This window comes from Oncorhynchus mykiss, unplaced genomic scaffold (assembly GCF_013265735.2).
Source record: "Oncorhynchus mykiss isolate Arlee unplaced genomic scaffold, USDA_OmykA_1.1 un_scaffold_156, whole genome shotgun sequence".
Classification (NCBI taxonomy): Eukaryota; Metazoa; Chordata; class Actinopteri; order Salmoniformes; family Salmonidae; genus Oncorhynchus; species Oncorhynchus mykiss.
In genome coordinates this window covers 703,968-726,029 of record NW_023493666.1, presented here as the reverse complement: position 1 = coordinate 726,029, position 22,062 = coordinate 703,968, and the positions used below count along the sequence as shown (strand labels likewise).

The 22,062-nt window shown below is 41.9% G+C and overlaps 1 protein-coding gene across 1 annotated transcript; it reads right to left on the bottom strand.

Annotated features, from left to right (window-relative positions):
- Positions 1–449: 449 nt before the first annotated feature.
- Positions 450–21,308, bottom strand: LOC118947145 (zinc finger protein 2 homolog). Its single transcript, XM_036972404.1, has 5 exons — positions 20,793–21,308; positions 14,136–14,260; positions 10,567–10,730; positions 8,673–9,953; positions 450–2,293 (listed from the first exon to the last, which is right to left on the bottom strand). The coding sequence occupies exons 4-5, from the start codon at positions 9,022–9,024 to the stop codon at positions 591–593; spliced, it is 2,055 nt and encodes a 684-aa protein (XP_036828299.1). The 5' UTR covers positions 9,025–9,953; positions 10,567–10,730; positions 14,136–14,260; positions 20,793–21,308; the 3' UTR covers positions 450–590.
- Between the last annotated feature and the right edge of the window lie 754 nt (positions 21,309–22,062).

Here is a 22,062-nt window from a genome sequence, read left to right as displayed (position 1 = left end):
TTTCCTAGCCACTGTGCTTCTACACCTCCATTGCTTGCTGTTTGGGGTTTTAGGCTGGGTTTCTGAACAGCACTTTGAGATATCAGCTGATGTAAGAAGGGCTATATAAATACATTTGATTTGATCTCTTATTTTGTTTGTCAATTTTTGTTAAATCGCATAAATAGTACTCTTCCATTTCAGAGCCGGGATTTTTCGCCAGGATTTCCCCCAAGGCTAATATCCATATCATGTTGAAATCAATTCATAAGGGGGCAAACGTTTAGGCTTCTACATTGTGACATCATTAAAATACTCTTACTACAATGTTAAAACATTCTACATTGTGACATGAATTAATCGAAATCATGAAACAACTCCTTCAAGTATATATTTTCTAATATTCAATCAGAGATCCTTTATCAGATTATCTCTGGTCACAGCTATGAGATTTCTCTCCTGTGTGTGTTCTCTGGTGTAGTGTCAGAGAGCCAGATGTAACAAATCTCTTCCCACATTGATCACAGCTATACGATTTCTCTCCTGTGTGTATTCTCTGGTGCACTGTCAGATATCCAGATTGACTAAAACTCTTCCCACATTGACCACAGCTAAGGTTTCTCGCCTGTGTGTATTCTCTGGTGCACTGTCAGACGGTAAGATGTAGCAAAACTCTTCCCACATTGGCCACAGCTATAAGGTTTCTCTCCTGTGTGTGTTCTCTGGTGCACTGTCAGATAGTTAGATGTAGCAAAACTCTTCCCACATTGACCACAGCTATAAGGTTTCTCTCCTGTGTGTGTTCTCTGGTGCACTGTCAGCTCTCCAGATTGACCAAAACTCTTCCCACATTGATCACAGCTATAAGGTTTCTCTCCTGTGTGTGTTCTCTGGTGCACTGTCAGATGGTTAGATTTAGCAAAACTCTTCCCACATTGACCACAGCTATAAGGTTTCTCTCCTGTGTGTGTTCTCTGGTGCACTGTCAGATGGTCAGATCTAGAAAAACCCTTCCCACATTGATCACAGCTATACGATTTCTCTCCTGTGTGTGTTCTCTGGTGCACAGTCAGATGGTCAGATCTAGGAAAACGCTTCCCACATTGATCACAGCTATACGATTTCTCTCCTGTGTGTATTCTCTGGTGCACTGTCAGCTCTCTAGATTGACCAAAACTCTTCCCACATTGATTACAGCTATAAGGTTTCTCTCCTGTGTGGATTCTCTGGTGCACTGTCAGAGAGCCAAATGTAGCAAATCTCTTCCCACATTGATCACAGCTATAAGGTTTCTCTCCTGTGTGTATTCTCTGGTGCACTGTCAGAGAGCCAAATGTAGCAAATCTCTTCCCACATTGACCACAGCTATAAGGTTTCTCTCCTGTGTGTGTTCTCTGGTGCACTGTCAGAGAGCCAGATGTAGCAAATCTCTTCCCACATTGATCACAGCTATACGATTTCTCTCCTGTGTGTATTCTCTGGTGCACTGTCAGATGGTCAGATCTAGGAAAACCCTTCCCACATTGATCACAGCTATACGATTTCTCTTCTGTGTGTGTTCTCTGGTGCACTGTCAGACCTTTAGATGTAGCAAAACTCTTCCCACATTGATCACAGCTGTAAGGTTTCTCTCCTGTGTGTATTCTCTGGTGCACTGTCAGCTCTCCAGATTGACCAAAACTCTTCCCACATTGATCACAGCTATAAGATTTCTCTCCTGTGTGGATTCTCTGGTGCACTGTCAAAGAGCCAGATGTAGCAAATCTCTTCCCACATTGATCACAGCTGTAAGGTTTCTCTCCTGTGTGTATTCTCTGGTGCACTGTCAGCTCTCCAGATTGACCAAAACTCTTCCCACATTGATCACAGCTATAAGATTTCTCTTCTGTGTGTGTTCTCTGGTGCACTGTCAGACCTTTAGATGTAGAAAAACTCTTCCCACATTGATCACAGCTATAAGGTTTCTCTCCTGTGTGTGTTCTCTGGTGCACTGTCAGAGGGTTAGATGTAGCAAAACACTCCCCACATTGATCACAGCTATAAGGTTTCTCTCCTGTGTGTATTCTCTGGTGCACTGTCAGCTCTCCAGATTGACCAAAACTCTTCCAACATTGACCACAGCTATAAGGTTTCTCTCTTGTGTGGATTCTCTGATGAATTTTAATGCCTGATGAGGTGAATATCTTCCCAATGTCAGAGCAGCAGTGAGTTCTCTTCCCTGTGGGAAGAGATCTGGAGAGACACTTCTCTGCTTCTTCAGCATCATGATGTTGTTGAGGCTCCCCAGAGGATCCACGATAGTACCGTCTCTCTCCTGTGTGAGCAACAAAGTCAGATGATTAAAGGCCCACAACAGCGGAAAACCACTGTAAAAGAAAGGTGAGGCCAACAGAGTAGCCATGATATTGTACAACAATTGACATCTGTAATGAATGCTAAAATTATTTGACAATTGTCTTAAAATGAGCAAGAAGTCATATTTTGCCTTGTTTTCACATTAGTAGTAACATTGATGATTGTAGACTAGAAATAAGTTACTCATGTTGTTGAAACTCTAAGCAGTGTGCCAGACAACTTTTGGTCTCCAATATAGGCCCCTTTCTGTGTTTTTCAAAATTGCGGCACAAGGGCGATGCACAAACAATTTGATTGCAGAAACACCTCCCTGCTAATGAGGAAACCGGAAATTATGGATGTAGTATATCTGCCTGGAGCAAAAATGATGAGTAAAAATTGTAGTTTTTCACAATGTATTCTGAATGTGAATGGGGGAAAACTCAGGGGAGGAACCTCCATTTCCAGAATGCTTATGAGTACATTTCACACTACTTTGGATTATAATTGTAAGGCTCATTTGAATGCCCTGCTTAATATAATGTTTGCTACAGTATTAACAATTGTGTAATTATTGAAGAACCGCGTTAGACAGTATCCATTTGGGTGTTGCTAGTAATAAAGTTACGATTTTTTTTGTATTTCATCTTTATATAACCAGGTAGGCCAGTCGAGAACAAGTTCTCATTTACAACTGCGACTTGGCCAAGATAAAGCAGTGCAGTGAGACAAAACAACAGTTACATACACTTGGGATAAACAAAGGTACAGTCAATAACACAGTAGAAAATCTATATACAGTGTGTGCAAATAGAGTAAGGAGGTAAGGCAATAAATAGGCCATAGTAGCAAAGTAATTACAAATTAACACTGGAGTGATGGATGTGCAGATGATGATGTGCAAGTAGAAATACTGGTGTGCAAAAGAGCAAAAAAAGTCAATAAAAACACGGGGATGAGGTAGGCAGTTGGATGGGCTATTTACAGATGGGCTGTGTACAGCTGCAGCGATCGGTAAACTGCTCAGATAGCTGATGCTTAAAGTTAGTGAGGGAGAGTCTCCAGCTTCAGTGACTTTTGCAATTTGTTCCAGTCATTGGCAGCAGAGAACTGGAAGGAAAGGCGGCTAAAGTAGGTGTTGGCTTTGGGGATGACCAGTGAGATATACTTCCTGGAGCACGTGATATGGGTGGGTGTTGCTATGGTGACCAGTGAGCTGAGTTAAGGTGGCCTAGCAAAGACTTATAGATGACTGAGACGAATATGTAGCAAGGGCCAGCCGACGAGAGCATACATACAGGTCGCAGTGGTGGGTGGTATATGGGGCTTTGGTGACAAAATGGATGGCACTGTGATAGACTTCATCCAGTTTGCTGTGTAGAGTGTTGGAGGCTATTTTGAAAATGACATCACCGAAGTCAAGGATCGGTAGGATAGTCAGTTTTACGAGGGTATGTTTGGCAGCGTGAGTGAAGGAGGCTTTGTTGCAAAATAGGAAGCAGTTTTTTAAATTTAATTTTGGATTGGAGATGCTTAACATGAGTCTGGAAGGAGAGTCTAACCAGACACCTAGGTATTTATAGTTGTCCACATATTCTAAGTCAGAACCGTCCAGAGTAGTGATGCTGGACGGGTGGGTACGGGCAGCGATTGGTTGAAGAGCATAAGAGCATATTTAGTTTAACTAGCGTTTAAGAGCAGTTGGAGGCCACGGAAGGAGTGTTGTATGGCATTGAAGCTTGTTTGAAGGTTTGTGCCCAAAGAAGGGCCCCATGTTTACAGAATGGTGTCATCTGCGTAAAGCTGGATCAAGGAATCACCCGCAGCAAGAGCAACATTGTTGGTATATACAGAGAAAAGTGTCGGCCATAGATTTGAACCCTGTGGTACCCCCATAGAGACTGCCAGAGGTCCGGACATCAGGCCCTCCGATTTGACACACTGAACTCTGTCTGAGAAGTAGTTGGTGAACCAGGAGAGTCAGTCATTTGAGAAACCAAGGCTGTTAAGTCTGCCGATAAGAATATGGTGATTTACAAGAGTCAAAAGCCTTGGCCAGGTTGATGAAGATGGCTGCACAGTATTGTCTCTTATCGATGGCGGTTATGATATAGTTTAGGACCTTGAGCGGGGCTGAGGTGCACCCGTGACCAGCGCGGAAACCGGATTGCACAGCGGAGAAGGTACGGTGGGATACAAAATGGTCAGTGATCTGTTTGTTAACTTGGCTTTTGAATACTTTAGAAAGGCAGGGCAAGATGGATATAGGTCTGTAACAGTTTGGGTCTAGAGTGTCACCCCCTTTGAAGAGGGGGATGACCGCAGAAGTGTTCCAATCTTTAGGAATCTCTGACGATAGAGAGGTTGAACAGACTGGTAATAGGGGTTGCCACAAAGGCGGCAGATAAATTGAGAGAGGGTCCAGATTGTCTAGCCTAGCTGATTTGTACGGGCCCAGGTTTTGCAACTCTTTTAGAACATCAGCTATCTGGATTTGGGTGAAGGAGAAGCTGAGGAGGTTTGGGCAAGTAGCTGCGGGGGGTGGGGAGCTGTTGTCCGGGGTTGGGGTAGCCAGGAGGAAAGCATGGCCAGCCGTAGAGAAATGCTTCTTGAAATTCTCGATTATCGTGGATTTATCGGTGGTGACAGTGTTTCCTAGCCTCAGTGCAGTGGGCAGCTGGGATGAGGTGCTCTTATTCTCCATGGACTTTACAGTGTCCCAAAACTTTTTGGAGTTAGAGCTACAGGATGCAAATATCTGTTTGAAAAAGCTAGCTTTTGCTTTCCTAACTGACTGTGTGTATTGGTTCCTGACTTATCTGAAAAGTTGCTCAAGGCTAGCTTTGGGGCTGGGCCACTCGGTAGCAGCTAACTAGCTGAGATTATCCAGTGTAATTGTCCAGAGTTTACGGCAGGAATATGGTGATGTGGTGGAGAAAAACAGTCCGATATGCTCATGGATGATATTGCACTGTGTAGACTGACAAGCTAAAAGCGGCTGGTGTCTGAGCTAAAAAAAGATAAAGGCCGCTAACAGTGGCTAACAATGACTAAACAGCTAGTAGATAATTAGCTGGTTAGCTTCTGATGGAGGTTCTAGGTATACGGTCTAAAAAAATAGCAGATCCGTATCACATTGGGTGAGGCGGGCTGCCGGAAGGTATATTTAATTTAAAAATGTTCTAAGAGATTGTAATATATACAAAAAGACAAAAAAAAACATAACATTTACAACAAACACGTCTTACTGCTATGCCATCTTGGATTACAAAATGACTCTGTTAAAAACCATTGGATTTAGCAAACTGAAATTATTTAGTATTTCTGTTTCCACGAAAACTGTTTTCTAAGCGCACCATAAGGAGCCACTAAATTATACATAGTTCGAGTGCATTTCAGAATACAAAAAAACTATCCAACAGCAAGATCCAGTATGTAAGTTGAAGTTCATCATATGACAAGCGTAACGTTATGTCTATAACTACTGATCCCTGAAGGAGATAAACTAGGTACAACATACTATTAAATTCACACCTCGTTGGAAGCCCCGCCTTCTACAGGTGATGAGCGTGAGGCTCTGATTTATTCCTTAAGTTTAATACCACTCTTCACCGACCCAGGAAGGGGTAGGGCCAAACAGGTGTTGTACCTCATTTCCCTCCTTCAGGGAACACTAATTATAGTGTTAGGTTCTAATTTTGAGTAAGTGAGTGTCCGTGAGTAAATAACTCACGGACACTAGAGAAGCTTAACCAAGTTTAAATATTCCCAAAGGGTCGTTCCAGCCGTAGTTCAGACAAAAACATGTTCTCACCATCACAAGTATATATACACCCCACTTTGGACACTCCTCCTCCTCTCCAATCCTTACATCTTCTGGTTCGACAGGAAAAGGGTAACAGGACACTAAACTCTTAACTCCCTTCAGGGGATCTGACCTGACCTCCTGACCTCAACCCCTCCCCCGCCTAATCCAGATGTCCATCCGCTTCCCTTATAGAAATCCTGTGATCTCCTCCCGTCCACCCAGCACATTCCACAGCCACTCGGGCTTTCTACAGATCTCACTCCTTTATATACTCTGCGTCTGATCTATCATGTCTTTAAAATCTCAATGTTCAAAGTTTAGAATCCAATAATAGTCATAAAGTTACACTCCCTTTCAGTCGGTCAACTTTGGTAAAACATACTATGGGAAAATACAATCATTCCCCATGCCGACCCAAACGGATACTAAATGAAACGGCCCCTGGCAGACCACGCAGACCTGACCCCGCAAGATGTGCCACTCCAACTGGAAAAGGTTGCCGACTGCTGGTGTAGTCTATTACTAGTCTATTAGTCTATTAGTGAACACTTCAGGAGCAGAACGGCAGAATTTACTAATTCCAGCAGCGGAGGGGGAGGGGTTCTCCTGGTTAAGATGGGGCGGCAGCGTACCCTGGTGGTTAGAGCGTTGGACTAGTAACCGAAAGGTTGCAAGACCGGATATTGATGACCGGCTCCTCCTAGTCAGGTTATATTGATGACCGGCTCCCTCCTAGTCAGGTTATATTGATGACCGGCTCCTCCTAGTCAGGTTATATTGATGACCGGCTCCACCTAGTCAGGTTATATCGATGACCGGCTCCTCCTAGTCAGGTCATATTGATGACCGGCTCCCTCCTAGTCAGGTTATATCGATGACCGGCTCCCTCCTAGTCAGGTTATATTGATGACCGGCTCCCTCCTAGTCAGGTTATATTGATGACCGGCTCCCTCCTAGTCAGGTTATATTGATGACCGGCTCCCTCCTAGTCAGGTTATATTGATGACCGGCTCCCTCCTAGTCAGGTTATATTGATGACCGGCTCCCTCCTAGTCAGGTTATATTGATGACCGGCTCCCTCCTAGTCAGGTTATATTGATGACCGGCTCCCTCCTAGTCAGGTTATATTGATGACCGGCTCCCTCCTAGTCAGGTTATATTGATGACCGGCTCCCTCCTAGTCAGGTTATATTGATGACCGGCTCCACCTAGTCAGGTTATATTGATGACCGGCTCCACCTAGTCAGGTTATATTGATGACCGGCTCCCTCCTAGTCAGGTTATATTGATGACCGGCTCCCTCTAGTCATTTGTGTCTTATTTATTTAATCAAACAGCGTGCTTAAAAGCATCATTACGTTCAGTACATATAGATTTTATAAAAACACATGGGGTGATTGGTAGAAATTACAGATTACTCTTGGTTAACCAAGATGTATTTTAGTTGGGGACAACACTAGAACATGACTTTGGGGATCCCGAGTGGCGCAGCGGACACTGCATCTCAGGGCTTGAGGTGTCACTACAGACACCCTGGATCAAATCGAGGCTGTATGACAACCGACTGTGATTGGGAGTCCCATAGGGTGGCGCACAATTGGCCCAGCGTCATCCGGGGTAGGCAGTCATTGTAAATAAGATTTTGTTCTTAACTGACTTGCCTAGTTAAATAAAAGGTTACATTTAAGTAAATTTAAATAAGTGTGTTTCATGACAAACCATTTTTTACAAATCCGTCAAGGCACCAACTCTGAGGAGGGTTTAAAACAAAGGTTTCAAACAAATTCATGAATGTAATTGAATCTAGGTATGTCTTGCCTTTAATGTAATGGCATGAACAAAAATTGGTTGAATATTATACAATGACTTATCAACAGCTCTAATAATTTCGCAATTATAGAATATACTACAGTATATAGCCTCAATCTGTTTAAAACAATAATTTTGACGTCATGGATGGCCAGTCTTTGTATTCATAGTGTAGTGAATTCAGGAGGTAGCCCTGAGCTGAACTCAAACCTGGGTCCAGTGACTGTCAAGCCAACACTGTATAACTGTTATGCCAAGATGTCGGAACTTCTTGACGAGGTCGCTAGGTGTTGGGTTACAGTTACTCCAATAGCTGCTTTCTCTATGAATGTGAGAGTGGTTACACTTCTCCTTCCCCCTTCCTCAGCTGTTTACCAAACCAAGCCTCTGGGCAGCCATTTCGTTGTTGTTTAAAAAACCCACACAACCAGGCAAACTGCAGTTGTTACATTGTTTCTATCATCCATGATATCAACATTATAGTTTTAATCATGTTGAGGCTATACAGTGTTGATTTACATTGTTTCTAAACAGAGTAAAAATATATATATTTGGGGATCTGATGAGGTACAACAGTTGAACTAAGCTCATGTGGCATGTGTTATATTCTTCAAGAATCAATGGCTAGAAATAAATAATTAAAGTCACAATATGGATGTAGCAATTGCACATTTTCGCTTTAACACCAAACATCAGTTCAACAACTGCAGAGTTTGTGCCTCTGTTTTTAGACAGTACTTACTCGTGTTAATCAGGGAACGGTTTCTCAAAACCATCTTATGGCTAAATTCAGCGTTAGAACGTTCGGACGCCTTAAGATGCGTTTGGGAAACCGGGCCCAGATATCCAGTTTCCTCCTCCTCCTTCTTCGATGTAACAGTCATCTCCCCCTCTTCCTCTTTCAATCCATAAACTGCATCCTCCTCCTGTAACATCCTCCTCCTGTAACATCTTCCTCCTGTAACATCCTCCTCCTCTTTCACTCTGAACGCGTCTTTTTCTTCTTTCACAGCAACGGCCTCACCCTCTACTTCTTGTTTTACTGTGATACCCACCTCTTCTTTAGTAGGTGGAGAGTAGCTTAGTGACCGCATGGTCGGGGATATTAGCTAGCTAGGCTAATGCTAACTTAACCAGCCCGCTAGCTGAATAATAACAACACCGTAAATATGAAATTAAACCGGATAACTAACTAGACGACAGAAGTGGGTTTAAAACACAGTGTCTAATACACACGAACGCGTCTAAAGAGCTTTATTGGCTCGCCTATTTTGTCTAGCAAGCTACGGAGGTGTCTGACTAACTGTTGCTGCTACTGAAAGAAGCGTTCCGTCCACTAGATTAAACGTCACACAAACAGCATTGCCTTAAAGTCGCACATCGTCATATTCTGACGAGAGGGTAACGCTCGGTAACGCTCGCTATTTTTTCTGTGGTTTCATTTTTCGTCAACCGTTCCATCGCATCTTAGTTAATGTAGAGACAAACGATTATGCATTTTTTTAATCATAAAGTTAATTCACAAATCACAAATACCGGAGCATGTGAGTTCAAATTGACTTTTTATTACTTAATTACATAATAAAAGCCGGGCCGGACAACGGCCTTCCAGCACACACGTTTTATTCATTTGTCATTCTTACGTCACACCTACAGTAACTCCTCTTATTGGCTCATGTCACGAACCGGCTCAAAGCCCGTAACAAAGGGAGACAACGTAGAGATAAGGAGTAACAAAATATATATTTATTAACTAAAGCAATGAAGGAAAATATACAATGATGTGTGTAATCAGTAGCGTAAGTGAGTGTTTTGTATGCATGAATGTGATAATGCAGGGTGTTGAAAAGTGCCAAAGCAAACAAACAAAAAGGCCACCAAGAACCACAACACAATCTACAAATGTCTGCATGGAGAGAGTCTCCTCCATGAATGGGGAAGGGGTGTATTTATCCTGGGAAACACCTGGGCCCAGGTGTTTCCCATGTAGCTGACGACCCTCTCAACTCCGCCCACCGGCATCCTAATAAGGAAACAAGAACAAAGACAAAATACGGCAGACAGAGTGGGAGGGTCGTCACACTCATCACCTCTGGCATTTAGCCACCGTCATCATATTGCCTTCATATTAGGACATGGAACCTGTAGTCTCACATAAATAGTTTCATGCATGTAGTACCATAGCAACATGGCACTCAACAGGAATAACCACATCTAATGGTGTCCAATGACCTAGAGCACAGAGCACTAGTTTTGCTGGCTTCTTCTGAAATAAATAATTGCCACATATGTACAGACAAAGTCCCAATGCTATGTTATTGCTTATTGTGCAGTGGATGATTAAAATCCCTCTATGCCCATGGATGTGTAGCTAGCTATCTAGCCCATCTGTGTATGGACCCAAACGTTTGGTATACATATTAGTTCAGAACCGAGCTATGAACCTCAGCTATCATAGCCAGTTGTATCAACTTCAAAACAGCCTGAATGACATTTATGAAGCCTATGGATTGAGTAGAATATAATATCATGTTGTGCCAAGGATGCAAGTCGTACATACATGTAGTTATTACCATGCTTGACAGCCCCACATTGTAGCCTGTACATTTAATATATTCACTGATAATGTACTCTACCTTGGCAAATAAATGTGCATAGGAGCAGGGAAGGCAGCTAAATATTCTCTCAGTTCATCACAATTACATAATAGTGTCTCTAGTCGGCCCAAAGGTTATCTTAAAAGCAGGTGAGGTGGCGATGATGGGACTGGGGATTGGCATCCTCTCACATCAAAACATATCTGCAGACAAGAGACAGATGGAGAGAGAGAGCATGTTTAAGCCTTGTGTTTTTATTTTTTATTCTAACATTGTTAGTCATCAATCAGGAGGTGAAATGCAAAACTGACCTTGGATCATTAACTCTGGGACTACTGCATCTCTATCTGTATTTCAATGTAAAGCATCTATTTAATAATACTTCCTGTATAACATAAACTGACCTGGGATCATTAACTCTGGGACTACTGCATCTATCTGTATTTCAATGTAAGGCATCTCTTTAATAATACTTCCTGTTGACCTGACCAAGTGACCTCTCACATCTGATCATGCTGTGCCCTCTATGTAGCCAGTTCAGATGCAGGAGGGGTTGACCTAAACAGCTGATATAACCTAGAGGATATAGGGAGAAGGGGAGAGAACCTCACAGGAAACAGACTTCATTATAGTCAAATTACACCACACTGAATGTTACTATTATCTCCGTCCTTACTTCTAGGGACAGGAACACCACAAAAGTACCTGCCCTATCCAGAATAGCCTCCTCTCTCTCACTGACAGTTAGGGCTGCTATCCTTTCACCCTCCTCCATGGCTGTTTGCTAGCTACCGTCAAAGTCATTTGGAGTTAGTTTTTTACAGTGATAAATAGATAGATAACTAAAATGAAGTTAAGTAGCTGGTGATATTTAATTCACTTAGATAACTATCTGTCACGCTCGTCGTAGAGGAGACCAAAGCGCAGCGTGATTAGAATACTTTTTAATGAAGACGATGAACACTTAACTATACAAAAACAACAAACCGAACGTGAAGCTATATAAAACTAGTACAGACACAGGAAACTAGACATAAATAACACACGAAATACCCAAAGAAGATGGCTGCCTAAACATGGTTCCCAATCAGAGACAACGATAAACAGCTGCCTCTAATTGAGAACCAATCTAGGCAACCATAGACATAGATAAACACCTAGATAGTACACAACCCCATAAACCTACAAAACCCCTAGACAGTACAAAAACACATACATCACCCATGTCACACCCTGACCCAACCAAAACAATAAAGAAAACAAAGAATACTAAGGTCAGGGCGTGACAGTACTCCCCACCCCCCCCAAAAGATATGGACTCCCCGGCCGCACACCTAAACCTATATGGGAGGGTGTGGGTGGGCATGACTCCGAGGTGGCGGTTCTGGCTTGGGACGTGGACCCCGCTCCACTTCACACTTACTTAATGTCTCTGGAGCTGGAACCCTCACCGCCAACCACGGACTAGAGGACGCCACTGGACTGATGGTGGAGTCTGGAGTGAGTGGCGGATCCGGACTGGAGGGAGACTCTGGCGGATCCGGACTGGAGGGAGACTCTGGCGGATCCGGACTGGAGGGAGACTCTGGCGGATCCGGACTGCCAAGGCGCACTATAGGACTGGTGCCGGCACTGGTGGTACCGGGCTGGAGACACGCACCTCAGGGCGAGTGCGGGGAGGAGGAACAGGATGTATTGGGCTGTGGAGGCCTGGTGCGTGGTGTTGGCACTGGTGGTACTGGATAGACCGGACCGTGAAGACGCACTGGAGGTCTCAAGCTAATGGCCTGCACAACCCGTCCTGGCTGGATGGTGACTCTAGCCCGACACGTGCGGGGCGCAGGCACAGGACACACTGGGCTGTGCAGACATACGGGAGACACCGTGCACAATGCCGGCGTAGGATATCCTGGCCCGAGGAGACACACTGGCTGTCTGGAGAGCAGGGCTGGCACCATCTGCCCTGGCTGGATCCTCAGCCTAGCCCGGCAGATGCGGGGAGCTGGGATGTAGCGCACCGGGCTAAGCATGCGTACTGTGGACACCGTGCGCTCCACCGCATAACACGGTGCCTGACCAGTACGACGCCCACCACGGTAAGCATGAGGAGTTGGCTCAGGTCTCCTACCTGACATAGCCAGACTCCTCGTGTGCCCCTCCCCCCCAAACATATTGGGGCTGCCTCTCAGGCTTCCGTGCTAGCCTTGTACCCATATACCGTCGCCGTTCCTCCTGTGCTCTATCCACCTGCTTCCATGGCAGGGTCTTGTCCCCTGCCATTACCTCCTCCCAGGTCCAGGATGTTTTACCGTCCAGTATTTCGTCCCTAGTCCTCGATTCCACAGAGCGCTGTTCCTCCTTTTCACGCTGCTTGGTCCTTTTATGGTGGGTTATTCTGTCACGCTCGTCGTAAAGAGGAGACCAAAGCGCAGCGTGATTAGAATAAATACTTTTTAATGAAGACGAAGAACACTTAACAAACTATACAAGAACAACAAACCGAACATGAAGCTATATAAAACTAGTACAGGCACATAGACAATAACCCACGAAATACCCAAAGATGGCTGCCTAAATATGGTTCCCAATCAGAGACAACGATAAACAGCTGCCTCTAACTGAGAACCAATCTAGGCAACCATAGACATACATAAACACCTAGATAGTACACAACCCCATAAACCTACAAAACCCCTAGACAGTACAAAAACACATACATCACCCATGTCACACCCTGACCTAACCAAAATATATAAAGAAAACAAAGAATACTAAGGTCAGGGCGTGACAGCTAGCTATCTATACAGTATTTGAAGTTGGCTAGATAGCTCATTTAGCAGCTCATTTGAGTTAGCAGGGACTGTAGCTAGTTAACTAATAATACATCGCTTTTTTTTTACATTTTCAAAATCTATTTACTTACTTACTTTAATAGGTTCTCCCAGCCATGTGGGCAACTGGAAACAGGGCAGCAAGTTTGTCACCAGAGTGTTTTAGAGGATATCACTATTGAACTATGTACCCATTTAATAACCAGACCTACCATACAAACTGGCTCTGCTGAATTCTTGACGGAGTCACAACGGGCGGCCTAAGCGGCACACAGCAATTTCCCGCTATTTATCTAGTGTACATTCACCATTACATGGCGTTGTAGATTGCAGCGGTATACAGACAACGATGTGAACCATTTCCCTGTTTGACCTGTAGTTGTCATGGATATTATAACTCTACAGAGCCCCACAGTGGACGGGTCACAATATGTTACATTGATAAAGCACACTTTATTTAACCTCCATGTCATCTTGTTTTACATGGCATTGTAGATTGTAGTGGAATACAGAAAGTATGTTGGATGTTTTCAGTGTATTTTTAACCCTTTCAAACAATGGATTAATCGATTAACTAACTTTACAAAAAGTAAACTCAAGTCTGACAGTCCAAACAAAACCACAAATTCTCAGTCAAAAACACAAGTCAGAACGATTCTCTCATGTGATTTCAGGTCCTCTGACTGGGTAAATGTCTTTTCATAATGAGGGCAGTGGTATGTCTTCTCCTCCTGTGTATTAGTATGTTGGAAAGGCTTTTCTCCTGTGTTTTCTCACCTGCTTTTTCAGACTCCCTGACCACCTAAAACTCTTTCCACAGTGGGAGCAGTGGTGTTGGTTAGGCGTCTCCGGGTCTGTTTCCTCTGAGGAACTCTTCCCTCTGTCAGAGTCTGGTCTCTCTCCTGCCAACAGACAAACAGATTATTTAGTTAAACAGAGAGACCTGAATGAAACATGCATTAAATACAATTGTCTTCCTATGAAGTTTAATCTAGACTAGATCCCTCAATAACCTGAGGTTAGTTTTCACAACATTACATCATTAAAAATAAGCTTGGTGACGGTGAAATTTAAAAACAAATGATTTAGAGCTCCAAATCTAATTTCTCAGGGAATGTGATATTTTAGGCTGACCAGCTCTATAATAATAGATAATGTCATGTCTTTAGGCTGAGCAGAGCTCTATAATAATAGATCATGTCATGTTTAGGCTGAGCAGAGCTCTATAATAATAGATAATGTCATGTCTTTAGGCTGAGCAGAGCTCTATAATAATAGATAATGACATGTTTAGGCTGAGCAGAGCTCTATAATATATATTGTCATGTTTATAGGCTGAGCAGAGCTCTATAATAATAGATAATGTCATGTTTATAGGCTGAGCAGAGCTCTATAATAATAGATAATGTCATGTCTTTAGGCTGAGCAGAGCTCTATTATATATATTGTCATGTTTAGGCTGAGCAGAGCTCTATAATAATAGATAATGTCATGTCTTTAGGCTGAGCAGAGCTCTATAATATATATTGTCATGTTTATAGGCTGAGCAGAGCTCTATAATAATAGATAATGTCATGTTTATAGGCTGAGCAGAGCTCTATAATAATAGATAATGTCATGTCTTTAGGCTGAGCAGAGCTCTATAATAATAGATAATGTCATGTTTAGGCTGAGCAGAGCTCTATAATATATATTGTCATGTTTATAGGCTGAGCAGAGCTCTATAATAATAGATAATGTCATGTTTAGGCTGAGCAGAGCTCTATAATAATAGATAATGTCATGTTTATAGGCTGAGCAGAGCTCTATAATATATATTGTCATGTTTATAGGCTGAGCAGAGCTCTATAATAATAGATAATGTCATGTTTATAGGCTGATCAGAGCTCTATAATAATAGATAATGTCATGTCTTTAGGCTGAGCAGAGCTCTATAATATATATTGTCATGTTTATAGGCTGAGCAGAGCTCTATAATAATAGATAATGTCATGTTTAGGCTGAGCAGAGCTCTATAATAATAGATAATGTCATGTTTAGGCTGAGCAGAGCTCTATAATATATATTGTCATGTTTAGGCTGAGCAGAGCTCTATAATAATAGATAATGTCATGTCTTTAGGCTGAGCAGAGCTCTATAATAATAGATAATGTCATGTTTAGGCTGAGCAGAGCTCTATAATATATATTGTCATGTTTATAGGCTGAGCAGAGCTCTATAATAATAGATAATGTCATGTTTATAGGCTGATCAGAGCTCTATAATAATAGATAATGTCATGTCTTTAGGCTGAGCAGAGCTCTATAATATATATTGTCATGTTTATAGGCTGAGCAGAGCTCTATAATAATAGATAATGTCATGTTTATAGGCTGATCAGAGCTCTATAATAATAGATAATGTCATGTTTAAGCTGAGCAGAGCTCTATAATAATAGATAATGTCATGTTTAAGCTGAGCAGAGCTCTATAATATATATTGTCATGTTTATAGGCTGAGCAGCTCTATAATAATAGATAATGTCATGTTTAGGCTGAGCAGAGCTCTATAATAATAGATAATGTCATGTTTAGGCTGAGCAGAGCTCTATAATAATAGATAATGTCATGTTTAAGCTGAGCAGAGCTCTATAATATATATTGTCATGTTTATAGGCTGAGCAGAGCTCTATAATAATAGATCATGTCATGTTTAGGCTGAGCAGAGCTCTATAATAATAGATAATGTCATGTTTATAGGCTGACCAGAGCTCTATAATATATATTGTCATGTTTAGGCTGAGCAGAGCTCTATAATAATAGATAATGTCATGTTTAAGCTGAGCAGAGCTCTATAATATATATTGTCATGTTTATAGGCTGAGCAGCTCTATAATAATAGATAATGTCATGTTTATAGGCTGATCAGAGCTCTATAATAATAGATAATGTCATGTTTATAGGCTGACCAGCTCTATAATAATAGATAATGTCATGTTTATAGGCTGATCAGAGCTCTATAATAATAGATAATGTCATGTCTTTAGGCTGAGCAGAGCTCTATAATATATATTGTCATGTTTATAGGCTGAGCAGCTCTATAATAATAGATAATGTCATGTTTATAGGCTGATCAGAGCTCTATAATAATAGATAATGTCATGTTTAACCTGAGCAGAGCTCTATAATATATATTGTCATGTTTATAGGCTGAGCAGCTCTATAATAATATATAGTACTATTTCAGGTTGCATTTGATTCAATGTTAATAACATTTTGTTGGTGTCCCACTTCATCTCTAAAGTAATAATGACTATCTTTTCTAAATGATCATTCTGTAGTTCAGCCTTTCCTTCAAATGGCTATTTTGCCCATGTTTTTTGTCAACTAACAAACATTTGCTAATATGTCCAGTCTGTCCAAAACGCTTGTACTTTTGCTAATATGTCCAGTCTGTCCAAAACGCTTGTACTTTTGCTAATATGTCCAGTCTCCCCAAAACGCTTGTCCTTTTGCTAATATGTTCAGTCTGTCCAAAACGCTTGTCCTTTTGCTAATATGTCCAGTCTGTCCAAAACGCTTGTCCTTTTGCTAATATGTTCAGTCTCCCCAAAACGCTTGTCCTTTTGCTAATATGTCCAGTCTGTCCAAAACGCTTGTCCTTGTGCTAATATGTCCAGTCTGTCCAAAACGCTTGTCCTTTTGCTAATATGTTCAGTCTCCCCAAAACGCTTGTCCTTTTGCGAATATGTCCAGTCTCCCCAAAACTCTTGTCCTTTTGCTAATATGTTCAGTCTGTCCAAAACGCTTGTCCTTTTGCTAATATGTTCAGTCTGTCCAAAACGCTTGTCCTTTTGCTAATATGTCCAGTCTGTCCAAAACGCTTGTCCTTTTGCTAATATGTTCAGTCTCCCCAAAACGCTTGTCCTTTTGCTAATATAGTCTCCCCAAAACGCTTGTCCTTTTGCTAATATGTCCAGTCTCCCCAAAACGCTTGTCCTTTTGCTAATATGTTCAGTCTGTCCAAAACGCTTGTCCTTTTGCTAATATGTCCAGTCTGTCCAAAACGCTTGTCCTTTTGCTAATATGTTCAGTCTGTCCAAAACGCTTGTCCTTTTGCTAATATGTTCAGTCTGTCCAAAATGCTTGTCCTTTTGCTAATATGTTCAGTCTGTCCAAAACGCTTGTCCTTTTGCTAATATGTTCAGTCTGTCCAAAACGCTTGTCCTTTTGCTAATATGTCCAGTCTCCCCAAAACGCTTGTCCTATTGCTAATATGTCCAGTCTCCCCAAAACGCTTGTCCTTTTGCTAATATGTTCAGTCTCCCCAAAACGCTTGTCCTTTTGCTAATATGTCCAGTCTCCCCAAAACGCTTGTCCTTTTGCTAATATGTTCAGTCTCCCCAAAACGCTTGTCCTTTTGCTATTATGTCCAGTCTCCCCAAAACGCTTGTCCTTTTGCTAATATAGTCTGTCCAAAACGCTTGTCCTTTTGCTAATATGTCCAGTCTGTCCAAAACGCTTGTCCTTTTGCTAATATGTTCAGTCTCCCCAAAACGCTTGTCCTTTTGCTAATATGTTCAGTCTGTCCAAAATGCTTGTCCTTTTGCTAATATAGTCTGTCCAAAACGCTTGTCCTTTTGCTAATATGTTCAGTCTCCCCAAAACGCTTGTCCTTTTGCTAATATGTCCAGTCTGTCCAAAACGCTTGTCCTTTTGCTAATATGTCCAGTCTGTCCAAAACGCTTGTCCTATTGCTAATATAGTCTGTCCAAAACGCTTGTCCTTTTGCTAATTTGTTCAGTCTGTCCAAAACGCTTGTACTTTTGCTAATATGTTCAGTCTGTCCAAAACGCTTGTCCTTTTGCTAATATGTTCAGTCTGTCCAAAACGCTTGTCCTATTGCTAATATAGTCTGTCCAAAACGCTTGTCCTTGTGCTAATATGTTCAGTCTGTCCAAAACGCTTGTCCTTTTGCTAATATGTTCAGTCTGTCCAAAACGCTTGTACTTTTGCTAATATGTTCAGTCTGTCCAAAACGCTTGTCCTATTGCTAATATAGTCTGTCCAAAACGCTTGTCCTATTGCTAATATAGTCTGTCCAAAACGCTTGTCCTTGTGCTAATATGTTCAGTCTGTCCAAAACGCTTGTCCTTTTGCTAATATAGTCTGTCCAAAACGCTTGTCTTTTGCTAATATGTCCAGTCTGTCCAAAACGCTTGTCCTTTTGCTAATATGTCCAGTCTCCCCAAAACGCTTGTCCTTTTGCTAATATAGTCTGTCCAAAAAGCTTGTCCTTTTGCTAATATGTCCAGTCTGTCCAAAACGCTTGTCCTTTTGCTAATATGTCCAGTCTCCCCAAAACGTTTGTCCTTTTGCTAATATGTTCAGTCTCCCCAAAATGCTTGTCCTTTTGCTAATATGTTCAGTCTGTCCAAAATGCTTGTCCTTTTGCTAATATAGTCTGTCCAAAACGCTTGTCCTTTTGCTAATATGTTCAGTCTCCCCAAAACGCTTGTCCTTTTGCTAATATGTCCAGTCTGTCCAAAACGCTTGTCCTTTTGCTAATATGTCCAGTCTGTCCAAAACGCTTGTCCTATTGCTAATATAGTCTGTCCAAAACGCTTGTCCTTTTGCTAATTTGTTCAGTCTGTCCAAAACGCTTGTACTTTTGCTAATATGTTCAGTCTGTCCAAAACGCTTGTCCTTTTGCTAATATGTTCAGTCTGTCCAAAACGCTTGTCCTATTGCTAATATAGTCTGTCCAAAACGCTTGTCCTTGTGCTAATATGTTCAGTCTGTCCAAAACGCTTGTACTTTTGCTAATATGTTCAGTCTGTCCAAAACGCTTGTCCTATTGCTAATATAGTCTGTCCAAAACGCTTGTCCTTTTGCTAATATGTCCAGTCTCCCCAAAACGCTTGTCATTTTGCTAATATAGTCTGTCCAAAACGCTTGTCCTATTGCTAATATAGTCTGTCCAAAACGCTTGTCCTTGTGCTAATATGTTCAGTCTGTCCAAAACGCTTGTCCTTTTGCTAATATAGTCTGTCCAAAACGCTTGTCCTTTTGCTAATATGTCCAGTCTGTCCAAAACGCTTGTCCTTTTGCTAATATGTCCAGTCTCCCCAAAACGCTTGTCCTTTTGCTAATATAGTCTGTCCAAAACGCTTGTCCTTTTGCTAATATGTCCAGTCTGTCCAAAACGCTTGTCCTTTTGCTAATATGTCCAGTCTCCCCAAAACGTTTGTCCTTTTGCTAATATGTTCAGTCTCCCCAAAACGCTTGTCCTTTTGCTAATATGTTCAGTCTGTCCAAAATGCTTGTCCTTTTGCTAATATAGTCTGTCCAAAACGCTTGTCCTTTTGCTAATATGTTCAGTCTGTCCAAAACGCTTGTCCTTTTGCTAATATAGTCTGTCCAAAACGCTTGTCCTTTTCAGGTCAATAATGTTTGTTATTTTCTGTATTTCTCCAACATGATTTAGAAATTTGCTTTTTGCGTGTATACACACTCCATGCAAGGTCTACAATAGACATATGTCAAACGTTTCATTTATCACTTGTTTGCCATTATGTGAGACAATTAAGTTGTGATTTTGTGGTGGTGGGGGGGACTCTGATGGTATACCCATGTTACAGTTAAGCAATAAGACCCGAGGAAGTGTGGTATATGGCCAATATTGTCACGCCCTGACCTGAGTATTCTTTGTTTTCTTTATTGTTTTGGTTAGGTCAGGGTGTGACATGGGTGATGTATGTGTTTTTGTACTGTCTAGGGGTTTTGTAGGTTTATGGGGTTGTTTACCATCTAGGTGTTTATGTATGTCTATGGTTGCCTAGATTGGTTCTCAATTAGAGGCAGCTGTTTATCGTTGTCTCTGATTGGGAAACATATTTAGGCAGCCATCGTCTTTGGGTATTTCGTGAGTTATTTTTTATGTGTAGTTGCCTGTGTCTGCACTCGTTGTCATAGCGTCACTTTCATTTGGTTGTTTTTGTTTAAGTGTTCTTCATCATTCAATAAAATAATGGATTCACACCACGCTGCGCTTTGGTCTACTCCATACGGCGATCGTGACAAATATAGCATGGTTAAATACTGTCCTTATGCACAACGCAACGCAGAGTGCCTGGATACAGCACTTAGCCGTGGTATATTGGCCATATATCACAAACCCGAGGTGGCTTATTGCAATTATAAACTGGTTGCCAACGTAATCAGAACAGTAAAAATACATGTTTTGTCATACCTGGTACACGGCCTCATATACCACGGCTGCCAGCCAATCAGCATTCAGGGCTTTAACCACCCATTTTAAAACGTAGCTTTAACATTATAACATCAATTCCTATAGTACAGAACAACATTTTCAAGTATAGAATTTCACTAGCATGCTGCTACATTCGTTCAAAGACTTTGGAGAGTTAGTGCCCTTTTTTAAGACAGTACTTACCGGTGGTAAACAGATCTCCTGACTCCTCTGTCAATACGACAGTTCTCTCTCCCTCTTTCACCTCATTCACTTAAACTGCATCCTCCTCTTTCCCTTCCTCTTCTTCTTTTACTGTAACATCCTCTTCTTTCATTGAAACATCTTTCTCTTCTTTCACTGTAACAGCCTCGCCCTCTACTTGTTTTACTGTAACATCCTCCTCTTTCACGACAACGTTCAGCCCAGAGCTTATTTCTCCGTCCAGCAGACCCCCTCTTCTTTAGCAGGAGGAGAGTAGCTTAGTGAGCTCATGGTCGGAGACGTTAGCTAGCTAGTTGTTAGCATGAGCGACTAGTTTAGCGCTAGGCTAACTTATAAAGCCAGCTAGTTGACTAACAATGTACGTATAACATTTAAATGGGGGCAATTAACTAGATGTCAGAAGTATATTTAAAACAAAGAGGAAAATATGCACAGATGCAGTCTAAATGTTTCAGCTGTTGGCTACCAAGGTGGCAGACTCGTTGATGTTGCAGTGTTCCGTCCACTAGATTATACGTCACGCTGGCAGCATCACCTGAAAGACGCACATCGCCGTCTGCTGACTGGAGGGGAAACACTGTTAAGATATGTTTGTTTATTTTTCATTTCTTTCATTAAATAATAATATTATATTGAGACGTTTAAATAGAGCAGTGCATATTTTGAGTGAGAATTTAAAACATACTGTCCTTCACGTCTGTATTTAAGGCAGTTTCATATTCATTCATTTAAAGAAACCCACTGGTCACACTGGTTGAATTATCTGTCAAACTAGGAACGCTCTGCAGCCTAGTTTAACAGTGATCTACATGCTATGAAAGCTGCTGGGAGCAAACTGGAGAGTAGCTAGAGGAAAACAAAGCTAACTGTGCATCCTCAGTCCCTGGTATATCACCAGACTGCATACAAACCTAACTTTGCATCCCCAGTCCGTGGTATATCACCAGACTGCATACAAACCTAACTTTGCATCCCCAGTCCCTGGTATATCCCCAGACTGCATACAAACCTAACTTTGCATCCCCAGACCCTGGTATATCACCAGACTGCATCCCCAGTCCCTGGTATATCATCAAACTGCATACAAACCTAACTGCATCCCCAGGCCCTGGTATATCATCAGACTGCATACAAACCTAACTTTGCATCCCCAGTCCGTGGTATATCACCAGACTGCATACAAACCTAACTTTGCATCCCCAGTCCCTGGTATATCACCAGACTGCATACAAACCTAACTTTGCATCCC